The sequence below is a fragment of the Dasypus novemcinctus genome, chromosome 22, assembly GCF_030445035.2.
Source record: "Dasypus novemcinctus isolate mDasNov1 chromosome 22, mDasNov1.1.hap2, whole genome shotgun sequence".
NCBI classification, from domain to species: Eukaryota; Metazoa; Chordata; class Mammalia; order Cingulata; family Dasypodidae; genus Dasypus; species Dasypus novemcinctus.
Genome location: NC_080694.1, coordinates 47,777,086 through 47,791,501, shown reverse-complemented (window position 1 = coordinate 47,791,501; position 14,416 = coordinate 47,777,086). Strand labels below are relative to the sequence as shown.

The window sequence follows — 14,416 nt, the reverse complement described above, 5'->3', positions numbered from 1 at the left end:
CCCCTCTCTTACTGTGTAATTATGTATACTCATTATTTGTGTACCATGTTATTACTTAAATGTCCGTAATTTCAGGCCCAGCGGGCAAGGGCCCTCAAAGAGTGGCCAAGGTCTCAGCCTCTGCCAGTCCCTTCCTAGGCTTTCATCAATTTATTCCAGCCAAAAAAGTGGCACTGTCTATCTACAGCAGGAAGGAGATGGAAGGCTCACAGTCAGCAAATCGTAGCACGGCTATAACCAACAAGCTGTAACAAACGATGCTTTCAATTCCTACACAGACAATCCTCCAACATTCACATGTACTACCTCTAGCAGGGGCTTAAAAATGCATTTCTTGTCACTTTAGAACCACAAAAGCAAGACTGACGGCAAACCTCGATGGCATGGCACAAAGATGAGGTCTCTCCTATCTCTGTCCACTTGGGTTATTACTACTCTTAACTAGACCCGCATCCCTGGAGCGGCTAAGCCCTGGGCCAAGATACAAGCTGCCGCTGTGACGCTGGCGACAAGAGACCAAACCCCCTTCACACAAATGCCAGGACTCATCACCCCAGCATGCGAGTTAGCAGAAGTCACATCAATTTGTTTTCAAATTAGATAAAAATTATGCTGAGCTCATTCTACTGCAAGTGTAAAACATAAGCGGGAAAAATTGGATTTTCCAAAGGAATCTGTGGCAGAGGCAAAAATTCAGAAACAACACTGTTTATATAATGACAGGGGGGCGGGAATTAAACACCTTGCTTTCAACACTTCTGTTATAAAAGTAGCATAATTTTCATTCATTCAGTGGTTGAAAATAAGCACTGGGATCAAATAAAAATTGCCACAGAAAATAAATAACTATGTGACCTTAGGAAAGTCACTACCAAATAAACAGGATCTTGCATAACACTCACAAAAGCCCTGCAAGGCACTTTATTCAGCTTATCAGTGAAAAATCCAGGACTCTCAGAGCTAAGGCTGGACCCAAGATGCCCATGGCTACACAGCATCCAACAGGGGACAGAGGGACGGAAACCCCCTTTCCCTAGCCGACGCCCCCCCCCTGCCCCACCCAGTTTCAGACAAGACAACAGTCTCCTCCCCAAGAAGAGAGTCTTGCCGTGTGATGCTATGCACATTGCCTAGGTTCACAACTGTTACTATGCATTTATTGTTTATGCATGTTCATGGATGAATGATACAGACCAATAAAAATATTTTTAAATAAAGAAATATGCTGTATTTTACAGTTTAGGATTAGGTCATTCTGTTTATGAGCAATGACTTACAATATAAAATAATAAAGCACCCCTTCAAACTGATGTGACCATATACACACGTACACACACGTACACACCCGCGGAGAGCACTGCTTGCAGTAAACCCAGACTCACAGCCACATCGTCCAAGCAAGTTCTGGGTGCTCACTGCTGCCCTGGCTTTCGATGGAGAAAACCCTCTGAGCAGGGTACTCACAAGATCCTGGAGCATGTGGGACCTACAGGAGTTTCCAGGTTTCCAGTAGCCTCCAAACAAGAAACTGTACTTTGTTCAGCATGGTAGATAGCGTTAAGAAAGTTATTCCTAAAACAAAATGAGTTTACCTAGAACTACTACTGAAATCCAATATACTGAATAACAAAGAGGTAGTCTTGGAATACTGCCAGAATAAACAAGAACATTCACCAGAAAATGGCACACTGACAGCAATTTCACAACCAAGAGAGGAACCTTAGTCTCTCAGAAATACCAGAGAGGAAAGAGAGTGAGGAAGCTTCATCAGGATGAAAAGCAAACTACTACTGTGAACACTAACTTTTCTTTATGAAGGTGGTGCAAGAATTAAAGTCTTCAATGACTCCAGTAGAGGTGGCTTTACCAACTTCTCTTAGAATTCTTTCCATCGAGCTCTTTGACTACACCAATAAAATGAGAGCTACCAGTGCTGCTTGTAGCACTGGTTGCCTTTTAAATGACTTTTACCCAAATTTCACCTTTATTAAACCCCAGACACCAGGCTAACTGACCTTCCTGGAAGCTGATTTTTTGCCAGTTTGAAAAGGATGCGTTGTAATTCAGTTCAAATAAGCACTACAGCATTGCCAGTCCTGAAAAGCATCCCTTATCAGCATAATAAAATCTGAAAATTATAGCAGCTATTCCTCTACTTTGACTCTAGGATACCATGACATTTGACCCCAGCACGCCCATCCCCAAAGGCTGAAGTTCAATGTAGCAATGACAACAAACATGATACAGGAGTTTCCAGACAACAAGTGGGTTCCCTAGCCGCTGGAGAACTGCATAAAAAGCGAAGGTCTCCTGAGGAAAATAACATGCAGGAGACCAAATTTTACACTTATGGCAATGGATTCCACTATTGTTAAGGACAGGATGATACCTGATTTCTTGAATCTGGGAACGTGAAAGAAACTCAAAGTCTTTCCCATACTCAAGCCACTATTGCCTTCATGGCTGAACCCCCAAAGTCAAGTGACACACGGAAGAAAACCTGGGGGGTGGGAGAAAAGGGTTCACACAATACCGGGAGAAGAGAGTGGCATAACTTGATGGGGGAGGGGGGGGGGGGGGGGCAGGTAAACTGGAATTCAGAGAGATCATCTCTGAAAACCCTGCCATGGACCATGGAAACAAAGTACCAAGTGGTCTTTATCTGTGAACACCAGTTCCAACCAAGGGCTCCCAGACAAATCACCTTACAACTCAACAGGCAGGAAAAGAAACTGGAAACATAAGGGAATTTGTCATTCTGCATCCTGGCAAGCTATCAAGGACCCCACATACAATGACTCAAAAGGGAAAAACTCTCCAGAAGAGAATCTCCTCCTTCTCATCTCCTTGCCCTAGGCAAGGACAAACCAGAATTCAGTCCATTCATTCACATTTCTCCATCACTCCAGCAGACACAGAGCGCCACGGCGGTCGCTGCCCTAGAGTATGTACTGACATGGTTTTCAGTGGATGATTTCATCTGAATCATACTAATCAAGTTAAAAAGGGGCATCAGGATAAAAACAGGTAGGAGCAAGTTTCAAGGATGCATTTAACAACCTTCCCTGGAAGAGGTACACTTCCAGATACACAGGAATTCCATAACACAGGCCCAGCCTGATTAACAAGGAAGGAAGCAAGTACTTAGAAGGTTACTGAGAGAGAGAGAGCGCTGGAAAGGCAGTAGGCAAGCAGATTTAGACTACTTCTTATACAAACAGAGGATAAAAACTAAAGGCGCCACATATTAGCAGGACAAGCAAAGAGTTCTGCTTTCTTGCTTGGGTAGAAAGATAAAATTATACTCACAAAAAACCCTGGAACACAGGCTTTCCTAGGTCAACTCAGGACCTAGCTAAAAATTAGATTACAGGCTCATCTTGTATATAGAAAAGAGATTAAATGAGGTATCTTATAAATAACATTATGCAGTATATAAAGGAATCTAAAAATAAATGTATAAACCCAATAGGGTATCCAGAACACAAATTTACCCACTCTCAGACTGCCATTAAGTACCTAGCCCAAGAAGCACACGATGCCCAGAATTCATCCAACAGAGGCAAGGCACCCTGAAGGTACCCTCCAATTCCAACAAAACACGCAACTCACCATTCACTGTTTTGAGGCTCCCCGCAAGTCCTTCGCCATGCTGCCTCTTCTGGGCATTCTTGAATTCCTTCAGAGACAAATAAAGGACTTTACGTACCACCCTTTCTTCTGACCACGGAATCCCATCACTGTCATCCTGGAGAAACATGAGAAAGAAAGGGGAGGAGGCAGTTACTTAAAAGAAAGCAAGCAAGTATTATGCAACCTAAGATCTGGGTATCAGAATGACATCATAGAGTAAAAAGGAAAAACACTGGCCCTTCTGTCATCTAGACAGACCTACCTACAAAGCTAATCCACAGGCTGTTGAAGGGACTAAAAGAAACGGACAACCATCTCACTTCCTTTATATACCTCACCACAAAAACATTTACTAACTAGTAATACTACTGTGGACTTACATCCCTGGCAAAATCTAGGAAAAGAATTTATTATACAAGAGGTGTAATGGACCATTTTTACTTTTCACTGGAGTTTGAAAAACTGAGTTAGGCCAGAACATGAACAACATTACATGTCTCTGCAGCAGTCTCCTGGCAGCTGTTGTCAGTAGTCGTGAAGGTCCAGCAAAACATAGATCCTACCTTTGAGGAACTGACAATTCAGTCAGAAGAAGCAAAATAAAACACAGAGAAAAGAGATCTCTGCAGAAAAGAGCGTCACCATGGAGGTCGGGGGTGGTTTAAAACACAAATATATTAATAACAGACTTTGAAAGAGTAACTTAAAAGTGTGGCTCCTTTATATAAACTGTATCACATCCCAAATCCAAGATGCAAGTTTTTGAGAGAGGAATTAACAAAATGTAGGCCAGGTGGGGGGGCCGGGGGGGACACGTACAACAATAAAGGGAAACAGAAGAGATATAAAGATGACAATGAAAGGGGATTAGAATTAAAGGGGAAAAAAGAGAAACTAAAGAAAATGAGAAAAACATGAGCAGGAATTTTAGAAAAACAAGCCTGGAGAAATGGAGATAGTTGATAACCAGGAAAGTACTGGAGCAATGGGGATCCAGCAATTAAGGCTAAGGGTACTCAAAGTTCTCTCCTGAGGGTGCCTGCATCCTGTTGGGTAGTTCCAGAAGTCCTTACGTTCACATAACTACTTCAGGACTTTTTACAACCGAGTTCAATTTAGGTATGGAAGTATTTGAGCGTCTCATGCATTTTGGGTCTTAATATAATACAGAAAAGAAGAATACTCTGTGGAAAAGCAGGAATCCCATTCCTTTATCCCCCCACACACAGGAAGTCAGTTACCTCAGAGGTGGGGCCAGTGGTGCAGAAACTGGGCTTACCAGAGAATTGGTTTTCACTCCCTGCCATTAGCTGTGTGACTCCAAGACAAGTCACCTAAAACTTTCACGAAACCCATGAATACTGCAGGTTATCCGGGGTCTTTTCCAGCTTCTTGGATTCCTAAGCTCTGCAGAAACACCAGCTACATTTTAGAAGTCTAAGCCCTACCAACATAAGCTGCACCCTTGTTAAGCTTTAGGGATTTCCTAGAATGAGAACAATTCTCCATCTTTTATAAAAAAGAGAAGAAAGGTCCAAGGAAAGTCGAGGGCTAGGATGTGCACCTTCCCCTAGACGTCCCTCACTGCTATAAGACCTGTTTTCTAGGCCACAGCTCCCGGGGAAGCAGGTATCGGCTGTTTCCTAGTTGCTCTTCTGAGGGAGCGAACATGTCTACAGACTTGGGCCCAGGTCAGGGTTCACACTTGATGCCACATCTTACCCTCTGGCTGATGAGAAACAAGCATAATCTCCAAAACACTACAGGATACAAGTCACTAGTGCCCTAAAAACCTGAAAAACGCAGTCCTCCCTCTGTCCAAAACCATTCCCAGATAAGCAACCTGAATAAAATGCTACATATCACATCAATGGCACAACAGAGCTGAATTAATTTTTATAGCAACTCCCTTGAGTTTGCACGAAAAATGCCCCTAACATATTAATTGCAACTGAATGACAGTTGCTTATTAGGTTAAAAAAAAAACAAAAAACTTTTCAACATACATCTGTGGTCTATTCATAAAACCTACAGAGCAAAATTCTTTTTATCACAACAAAGTTCCTAGTCTCATCGCCTGTTTCAACCACAACAACGCTGGTTTTAAAACTACGATTTCCTACATATATACAGTTGATAAATCATAAAACCCCAAAATAGCTTTCAACGTAAAACTCCTGTGACAATTTACTGCATCCTGTTCTGGCTGATGCCTTCCACTTGACTTCAGGCTGCAGCCTACAACAAATGTCTAATTAAAATCTGCACCATGTGAGATGCAAAATCCTGCAAAGGAGACACAATTAAGATTCAGTTCCTACACAAGCAGATTCATTACACCTCAAAGTACTTTAAATCCATCATGCAGATTATGAGGGTGAAAATCCTACACACATTAAAAAACAAAAACAAAAAAGTCACTTTTTAAAAAAACACATGTATTCTTTGGTAAGTCAGAGGACTTGTCAAGATTTGTCACCTCCCTCCTTGTTCTAAGACACAAACCTGGTAGGTAATAAGTTGACTCTGTTTTGTTTCCTAAAGCTCAAGTGGTAGGTAATAATTGAGAATATTAAAAACTAAGCTGGCTTTCACAGATGCAGTGTCACAGTGAAATCACTCTACACTGACCTTATACGCTTCTCTTTTTGGAAAAAGACAAGGAAAAACAGAGCTTCCAAACTTGAGGGTGAAGGAAGACCAAAAAGATCGATGGTGCTTCTTTTTGACACTCTTGTAGCCTTAGCATTGTTACTAACAACTAAAGTAATGAATGTTCTAGAAATGTCCCAGACATAATTTGATTAGATGTCAAGCAAGGTACAAATACTAACACCTCTCCCAAGAGTTTATTAGCCAATCAAGTATAGGGTTTCCTCTATTCTTCCTTTTCCAACAGTTTTGTCTCATTTAACCAGCCATTTAATAGTCACCACCCACACTCCATGAGTTCAGGAAACATTTTATCTTGTTCACGATATATCTTCAGTACCTAAAACATGCCTGATATAGTAGTGATTCAATATTTCTGGATTCAATAAAATCTCAGCTAATTTCAATATCAGTCTCTGTCAATTTTTACCCATATTTGCTTTGCCAGCATCTGACCTTAAACAATATCCAGCCTGTTTTAAGGGAAATGCTGGAAATCACTGGTTTTCTTGACTTAAATTACTGCTGCACCCATAATTTCACTTGTCTCGACTTAATTCCCTATACATAACACTCCCCACAGTGACTAATGCAGAAGGCTCAGCAGAAAATTTTTCATCCTACTAGACATCCCTCCTACCTACACACTGCCACCACTGCTTCCTCAACAGAGTGCAACCCCTCTCCGTACTAGCTCCTAGCAAGAAAACGGTTGCTAAAAAGTCCAAGTCTTAGAGGGCCCGAACTCCAGCAACCCACTAACAGTCCCTAACCCTCTGTTAACTGACCAACTCCTTCTCAAAACACCTCTTCCTACCTCACGCGCTATCTAGCTACACACGTCCACTCCTTTTCCTCTGTTCCCCAGGAAGCTTTCTCTCACTCACGCCTCCTCAAAGTCCAAACTAGTTCTCCAGTCTCATGGGTGACTTCCTAAAACTGCAGGCAAGTAGCAAAACTAAGTGGAAGGCCACAGCCCAGCCTCACCCTCCTGGCAGATGGACTCACTCAGGTGTAACAGGGCACCCTTCCTTGGCCTCCTCAGGAATGCGCCCCAGTACCAAGCACCCCGGCCATCCAGTTCCTCTCTAAGTAGTTTATTGGTGCAAATTAACTTGCCCTCTCTGTGTAAGTTCTTATGAATCTCATTAAGGGTTTTTTAAAGCAGCTATTGTCATTTGGGGTATCATTAAGAGAACTAGACAAAGAGACCATCACAAAATTGGGGAAGTACAAGTCACGCTCCCAGAAAATGTGCTTCCTTTCTTCATTACTATAACCCAATCTCTTACTTGTTATGCCCCCACCCCAAAACAAGTGCTTTGGAAACCCTGGCATGAATAAAAGAGATGGGAGTCTGGAGACAGGAAAAAATAAAAACATCACATAGATCTAGATTTACTTTGACACTGACTGCCCCAAGTCACTTTCTTTGGTAAATGACAGAATGAGTAACAAGGCCGTTAGAAGTGAAAGTGACAAGGTTTCTTTTAACTTGCCTTTTTTTTTTCCTACATACTTTGAAATAATGAGGGTTTGTTGTTTTTTTTTTTAATCAGAAATGGCAACTGGTCAGGAACTTGAATGCTTATGGTCATAATACTTTTTGCTGAAAGGGAGAAAAAAGACTGAGGTGAGAAAGAAGTTTGTTTTGCTTTTGTGTTTTGCTTGTTAAAGACAAGGCAAGAAGGCAGCAACAAGCAGTAAGCACAGGAGCCCACTGCGCCCTAGCAGACAGCACCACCGGACAGTTCTCCAAAGCGCAGAGATTGAGAGGAGCCCTCCACCCCTCCTCCATCCTTAGCACTCCCCAGACCAGCGGCACCTGAACGACGTGGCACTGTGTTAACACTGCAGGTTAGGGGGCCCCATCCCAGACTTACTGCATTTAAAGGAGATATGCCAGGTGATCCCCTGCACAATATAGTTTGCGGGGCACTCCTGTATACTCTTAACCTTCCCATGCCCTTTTCATATCTTTTCTAATTTCCATTATTAAAAGTTATGTTAAGGGCCCAAAGCCAAGACTCTGAAATTATCCACCATCCAAACAATACTACAAAACACAGAGACAAAAATGTATATGAGTCACCAATGGACATTTCCCCCTGGGCTCCAAATAATTACAGAAAGCTCCCTGCCTAGGTCAGCCTTCCCCAATGCTTACCACGTCCACCGCTTCAAACGACTACTGCTTCTAACATCTGCTGCCATTTCTGCTGTCAGAATGAAGACATCTCATAAATACTGAGAAATCCCTTCACATATCTGAAGAATAGTCTTCAGTCCTTTTGACTTCTTTTGATCAAATAGCACAGGTGAAGACAAAAAAAAAATGGTAAGGCACTAAGTAATAAGGTTAATTTATTAATTCCTTGGGTGACACTGGTCTCTAAAAAGGTTCATCTTCTCATTACCCAACTCTGAACAGCTTCCCCTAAAAATGTGATACCTAGTACTAAATACTAATTCCAACAAGTGAATGACATTCCAACACAGGAATGAAACATACTATAAGAACAATTCAATTTCTATGAACAAATCCAAAAATAGGGCAAATTTTAGCAGTTTCAGCACACTGTATGTAAGAGTTTTACTAAGTCTGCCACTAACTATACCCTCCGTGGTGATATGGTCTTTTTTTCAGGGCACACGGGAGGTAGTAAATTTATTACTTCACAAAACAGTAATAACCAAAGGAAGGCCCCAATCCCACAAAAGTGACAGCTCCCAGCTGTGGAATTCTTTTTTGTGGTTCTCTCAACTGCTAAAAGCAAGAGAAAAAAAAGGGGGTGGAGGGGGTGAGATGCACTAAACAGTGCCATGTGTGCATGGTAATATAAACCAAGTTGTACTCAAAACCAGGTTAAAGAATTGCTTCAATTTATAAGACAGTAAAGAAAAGTACACAATCTGTTTGAGGCAGGCGGTGTTTCTTCTACCCTTGTAGGGGTTGAGGGCAAAACCTGAAGAATTTAAATTTTCTGATGTAACCTCAGTTATCACTGACCCCAACCTCAAATAACAATGGAAAAGCAAATCAATGTTGGTTTAAATAAAGCCTGAAATTAGGCATAACACGAAAAAAAGCACTGACCATTCAAAATATCTCCGTATGACCTGTGCTTTATAAAACTGGATTATTATTTTGATAAACCCTACAGTTCTTAAAATTACTATCCGAGTCTTTATCAGATCAGTGATGAGATCAAGTCACACACCCCACGCAGTCCCAGACAGAGCCTCCACAGGGTCCCCAATGACAGTCAACCTTCAACAAGACCGATCGTGAAAAGCTCTTCACAGGCCTCAAATGCACCTGTGCAAGGAGACAGTGAAACAGAGGTCTGTAAAGCACCCAGAAAAGGTGCCAGACAGAGCAGTCACAAGAGATACATAAACACTCGGGATATAAAAAGCGACAATGATCATACTGCCAGCAAACGCCTACTGGGTGCTCGCTGCAGGCAGGCCTTCTGCTCGGCAGCTAATGCACACGTCTCCCCTTGGCACGAGGTCCACACCACGGCTTTCTCCCTTTAGTTGAAAGTGTATGCGAAAGGAAGAAATCACAAAATTCCTTTGGATTTCTTTCTTATAAATGAGTTTCAGTGTCTTGCCCAAACGTCACGCAGCAATAAAAACTGGAGCTGGCACATAACTGGTCCATCTACTACATCGCAGATACACCATCAGGAAGCCACATCAGCATGTTAATATACACTCAGCCTAAGGGAAAGCACAGGAAAATCACTAATTTGACAGAGGCAAAACATAAATGATATATTAAAAACACCAAAAGTAACAGCTCAGTTTGGAGCCCAGGAAAAGAAAGGGAAGGAGAGGAGAGGGTAGAAGACAAAAGGATAGAGAACGAAAATGGTTCAAAGAACTAATGTACATAAGGAGTAGGAAGGAGCTATACAATTATTTGTGGGTGATATTTAGAAAAATTGAACAAAAGCAGTATTTTATCTTATTGGCCCCTATAGCTCCCTTATGTACTAGGAAGAACAGACACTACATGTATCTCCCAAGCCAACCCTTGTCATTGCCTCAGTGTGCTTAAGAGGCTCATGCATCATAGGTCGGGTGAACAAGTAATTCATCATCCAAACCAGGGGTCCTGTTGATAATGACATTGTACCACAGGAGGAAACCAGGACAGAGGTCAGCAAATTTCCCTGAGCCCTTTCCAGCAAATGTGAATCCATTTTAAAAAGGTATACTATTCACACAGCGAACCTTTTCTGAACCACCTCACCAAATAAAAATGAAGTAGTATCCACAAAGCACAGCCAAATTAAAGTGTGACACAGGCCTGCGTTTGAGTTGGAATCCAAACCTCTCGCCAATGTTTCAAATGTCCATCTGCTTAGAGAAGGACCCCGGTGGGAAAGAAGGTGGAAGCAGGTCCAGTTAGAAGCCAGTACATGCCACGCAGACGCCCCTGCTTTCAAGGTGAGGTGCAGGAGCCAAACGCTCTTCCCAACTGCTTGTGAGTAAAACAGAAACCCTGGGAATGAAAACGCCTTCAAATTACCTGGGAGAGGAGGTAGCAAGAACATTTCTCAATGTTCCAAAAGATACAGCATTTGGATTACAGGAGCTCCTAGATAAACTGGCAACAAAACCATCTACATAGAGTGTATGCCTACCCACATCAAGAAAAATCTGGGGGTGGAAGGGTGTGCCTTTCTCATCCCAAGTTCTTTTAAAAAGAAAATGATGTGCATTTCCAACATCCAACCCTACTCCAAGTTGGATCAACATGAAATGATGAAATGGCATGTTTGGGGGGGCGGGGGCGGGGGAAGGCGGCGACACACACGGCGGAAGTGTGATGTGGTCTGAGGTGACAGCTGCACACAGCAGACAAGTAAAAGCAGCAAAATTGAGGAAAGTGTGGGAAGGGAAATTGATAGTCCTTTCCTCCTCCCAGGCGAAAAGCTTCACATGTACCTCCTGTTAAACCAAGTCCCCTTAATGCAGTTTGTGCTGTCTGCAGTGCCCACCACCTCCCATCAACTATTTGAAGAGAACAATGGACGCATCCGGGTTTTTTTTGTTTTTGTTTTTTTTTTTTTGCTTTGCTGGGGTTGATTCTTGAATTAGCTCTTAGCACACATGAGATATAAACAAGGTATGACATAGGCTAAAACCACTCCTTCCCTTTAAACAAAACTTAGGACTTTCCTCCCTTGAAATCTCTCCCATCAGTTCCATGCTATTAAAAAACAAATCCATAAATTGTTGGGTGAATTGTCAATACTCCAACATCCAAGTGAACCCAGAGGGAAACTCACACCTCGAAATAGGATAAGTGGCCAGTAAACAGTCTCCAAGAAGCAACTTATTTACTGAACTAGTGAATGATGTTTCCTTACCCTTGACTTTAAATTAAAAGCACCACAAGTAGTAAATTTCCTTAGACAGACATGCTTCTCAGATTAAAGCAAACTGTCTGAAAATGCTTATGTAAGGAGAGTCGTACCTCTTCAAAACTCCCATTAAATAATGTGTACTTATCTTTGATTACCGCCTATTGGGGGAGGGAGAGGGAGGCGGCTATAGATGAAATTGGATTAAGAACTTCTGCTGAAAACGATTTATTGCATAACACAACTCTGACAGCCTGGATCTCCGGCCACCAACTGAGCCTTTATAAAAATCTGCTGGGCAGCTGCCAAGTCAGCTCCTTTGAGTCTGAGCATGTCAGACATGCGAGGCAGTCGTCAAGGCAGCAGCATGTGCCGTGACATCGTGACATCGCAGCCCTCACGTTCGTGGCTCTGCGGCACCGTACGGGACCTGGGCAGCGAGGGCCACGCACACCAAGTCAGAGCCTCCCACCGCAGAAAGGACCCAGGTTCTTACACAAGCATTATATCCCAGCATCCAGCAGAAATTGGGGTGGGAAATTTCCCTCCAGGGGAGGGAAGAGAAGAAACAAAATCAAAATACAAATACAGGCTTGACCTGGGTAATCAAGAAATAAGGGAGAAGAGAATGAGAGACACCACCATTGTAAAGGTATCTCGATGCATGTGGAACTTTACAACAATTTCACTTCGTGTGTTAATCATTAACAATTTGGTTCCCAAAGGAGTTCTAACTTATCTGGATCTTTTAATCATTAGAGTCTTTTGTGACTTAAAAGCCCAGAATAAGCCCCCAAATGCAAAATTCTAAGATGCACTATCCAAAGGAGTAGCCAGCCACCAGCCACATGTGACTATGTACAGTTAGAGTAATTAAAAAACTTTAAATTCGGCTCCATTGGTCCTTCTGGCCACATTTCATGTGTGCATTTCCATTAAACACATTATAATTGCCAAATCTAATGCACACTTTTTATTGGCAATTTTATGCTCCCGTTTCCCCTGCCACACTCAAGGGTCTTTCATCCTCTCCCCACTCTGGTTGTTTTGCCCTCCATAATCGATAATCACAATCTAAATACCCATGAATACTAAACCTGTTAGGTGACAACACCTGTCTCCCTTTCTCCCTCTCCTTCTCACGTATATACCACGCACAAACACACTCACACACAACTCCTTGTACAGTTAACCCTAAGGCCACCCCTTCCAGCTTACCCATGGTTTGAAAACCATGAATGTTCTCATTTTCCATGTTCACTCTAAGTCCAGGTAATGCTGTCTCCAAATATCTCTTATTATTACCTCTCTATTCATTCGATACAGACTTTAAACAGTCCCTCATCTCCTTTCTCACAAAAGAAATCTCAATGTTTCTTCCTCCAACCATCCTCCCATACGATTTTGATAAAAACACAGCAACGAGTTCATTTCTAATGCCATCAAGTCATGCCACTCCTTCCCTTACTCAAAGGCCTTCCATGGTTCCCCAATATCTATAAGGAAAAATATAAATTTCTAAGCATGGCACACAAAGACTCTTCAATCATCAGCTACACTTGTCTTTACAAGCTTTCGTTCCCCAACAACTGCCAACAACCCTAACCCACAGGGTGTGCTCATCTCTGCATCCCGGGTCAAAACAAATACCAGGCAATGAGCTGAAAAATAACAATCGCCAATCAAGAGTGGAGTTTTCTCAATGGACAGAAGCACTCCTTCTCAATTCTTCTGCTCATATATCAATACTTTCAGCATCTAGAAATAGTATAGTCAATTAAACTCAATTTAACTGCTGTGGCTGTTCCTGTATTTAACCATGGCTCTTTTATACTGCATAGAATAAAAGAACTTACGTGACCAGGACCCTTAGCACAAGATCAAATGTTCCTAGTCTAATGACTAGATTATCAGTATTTCACAATGGTTTGCAAAGATGACAATTATTACAGCAAACAAAACAAAACTGAAAACCATTTCCTGTACCTTTGCTGGTTACTGCAACCCTGGATATTTCTAGCAGTCCTTTCTTCTTGCAGAATGAGATTTCCTGCAGTTAATAACCTGTATAAAGTTGGAATGATGTGTCAGCTCAATGAAGAGATTCATGCTTACCTACAGATTGACAAAGCTCTCCAAAGCCATGTGGGCAGAGCGAGTACAATCTGGAAGCAAAGCAGGTAAGGAAAGAAAATATGGCTGACCAGAATCAAAGTCATGATTCTTTCTATCTTGGCATTTCACAGTGATAAAAGAAACAAAAGACATGTTATAAGCAAGGTGGAACAAAGTAGAAGTCAGAGGTCTGCCATTTACACTTCAGGCAATATGTGTGAAAGACTAAAACCAAGAGGGGAGGTGACAAATGTACTCTATATGGGAAGCCACTGGACAGTTTTGAGCAAATAACTCAGAGAATTTCATTTATACCCTTTTAAAAGACCCCACTGGCCGCTCTGGCGAGAATAAGCTCCCGGTGGTGGGGTGGGGTGAAGTGCGTAAGCACCAAGGGGAAAATGCAGCAACCAGGCAGGCAAGAGATGAAGTCAAAGATGGCAGCAAGATGCCTGACAACGGGTTAAATAATGGAAAGATTTAAAACGCTGGACCAACAGATTGCTGATATGAGAAAGAGGAGTCAAAGACAGCACAGAAGTTTTTCATATAAATAAATGAAATTGCTTTTTATTGAGAGACTGAAGAAAGCACTTGGGAACAGAGAACGAGGAATCAAGAGTTTAGTTTTAGAT

The 14,416-nt window shown here is 42.1% G+C and overlaps 1 protein-coding gene across 4 annotated transcripts in view; it reads right to left on the bottom strand.

Moving 5' to 3' along the window:
• The window catches only part of JARID2 (jumonji and AT-rich interaction domain containing 2), a 236,814-nt gene that overhangs the window by 126,493 nt on the left and 95,905 nt on the right, over nt 1-14,416 (bottom strand). For all 4 annotated transcript variants that reach the window (XM_058285252.2, XM_071210978.1, XM_058285251.2 and 1 more), the window contains one exon: nt 3,613-3,748. In XM_058285252.2, coding sequence (XP_058141235.1) covers nt 3,613-3,748 — 136 coding nt within the window. The remainder of the gene's footprint in view (nt 1-3,612; nt 3,749-14,416) is intronic.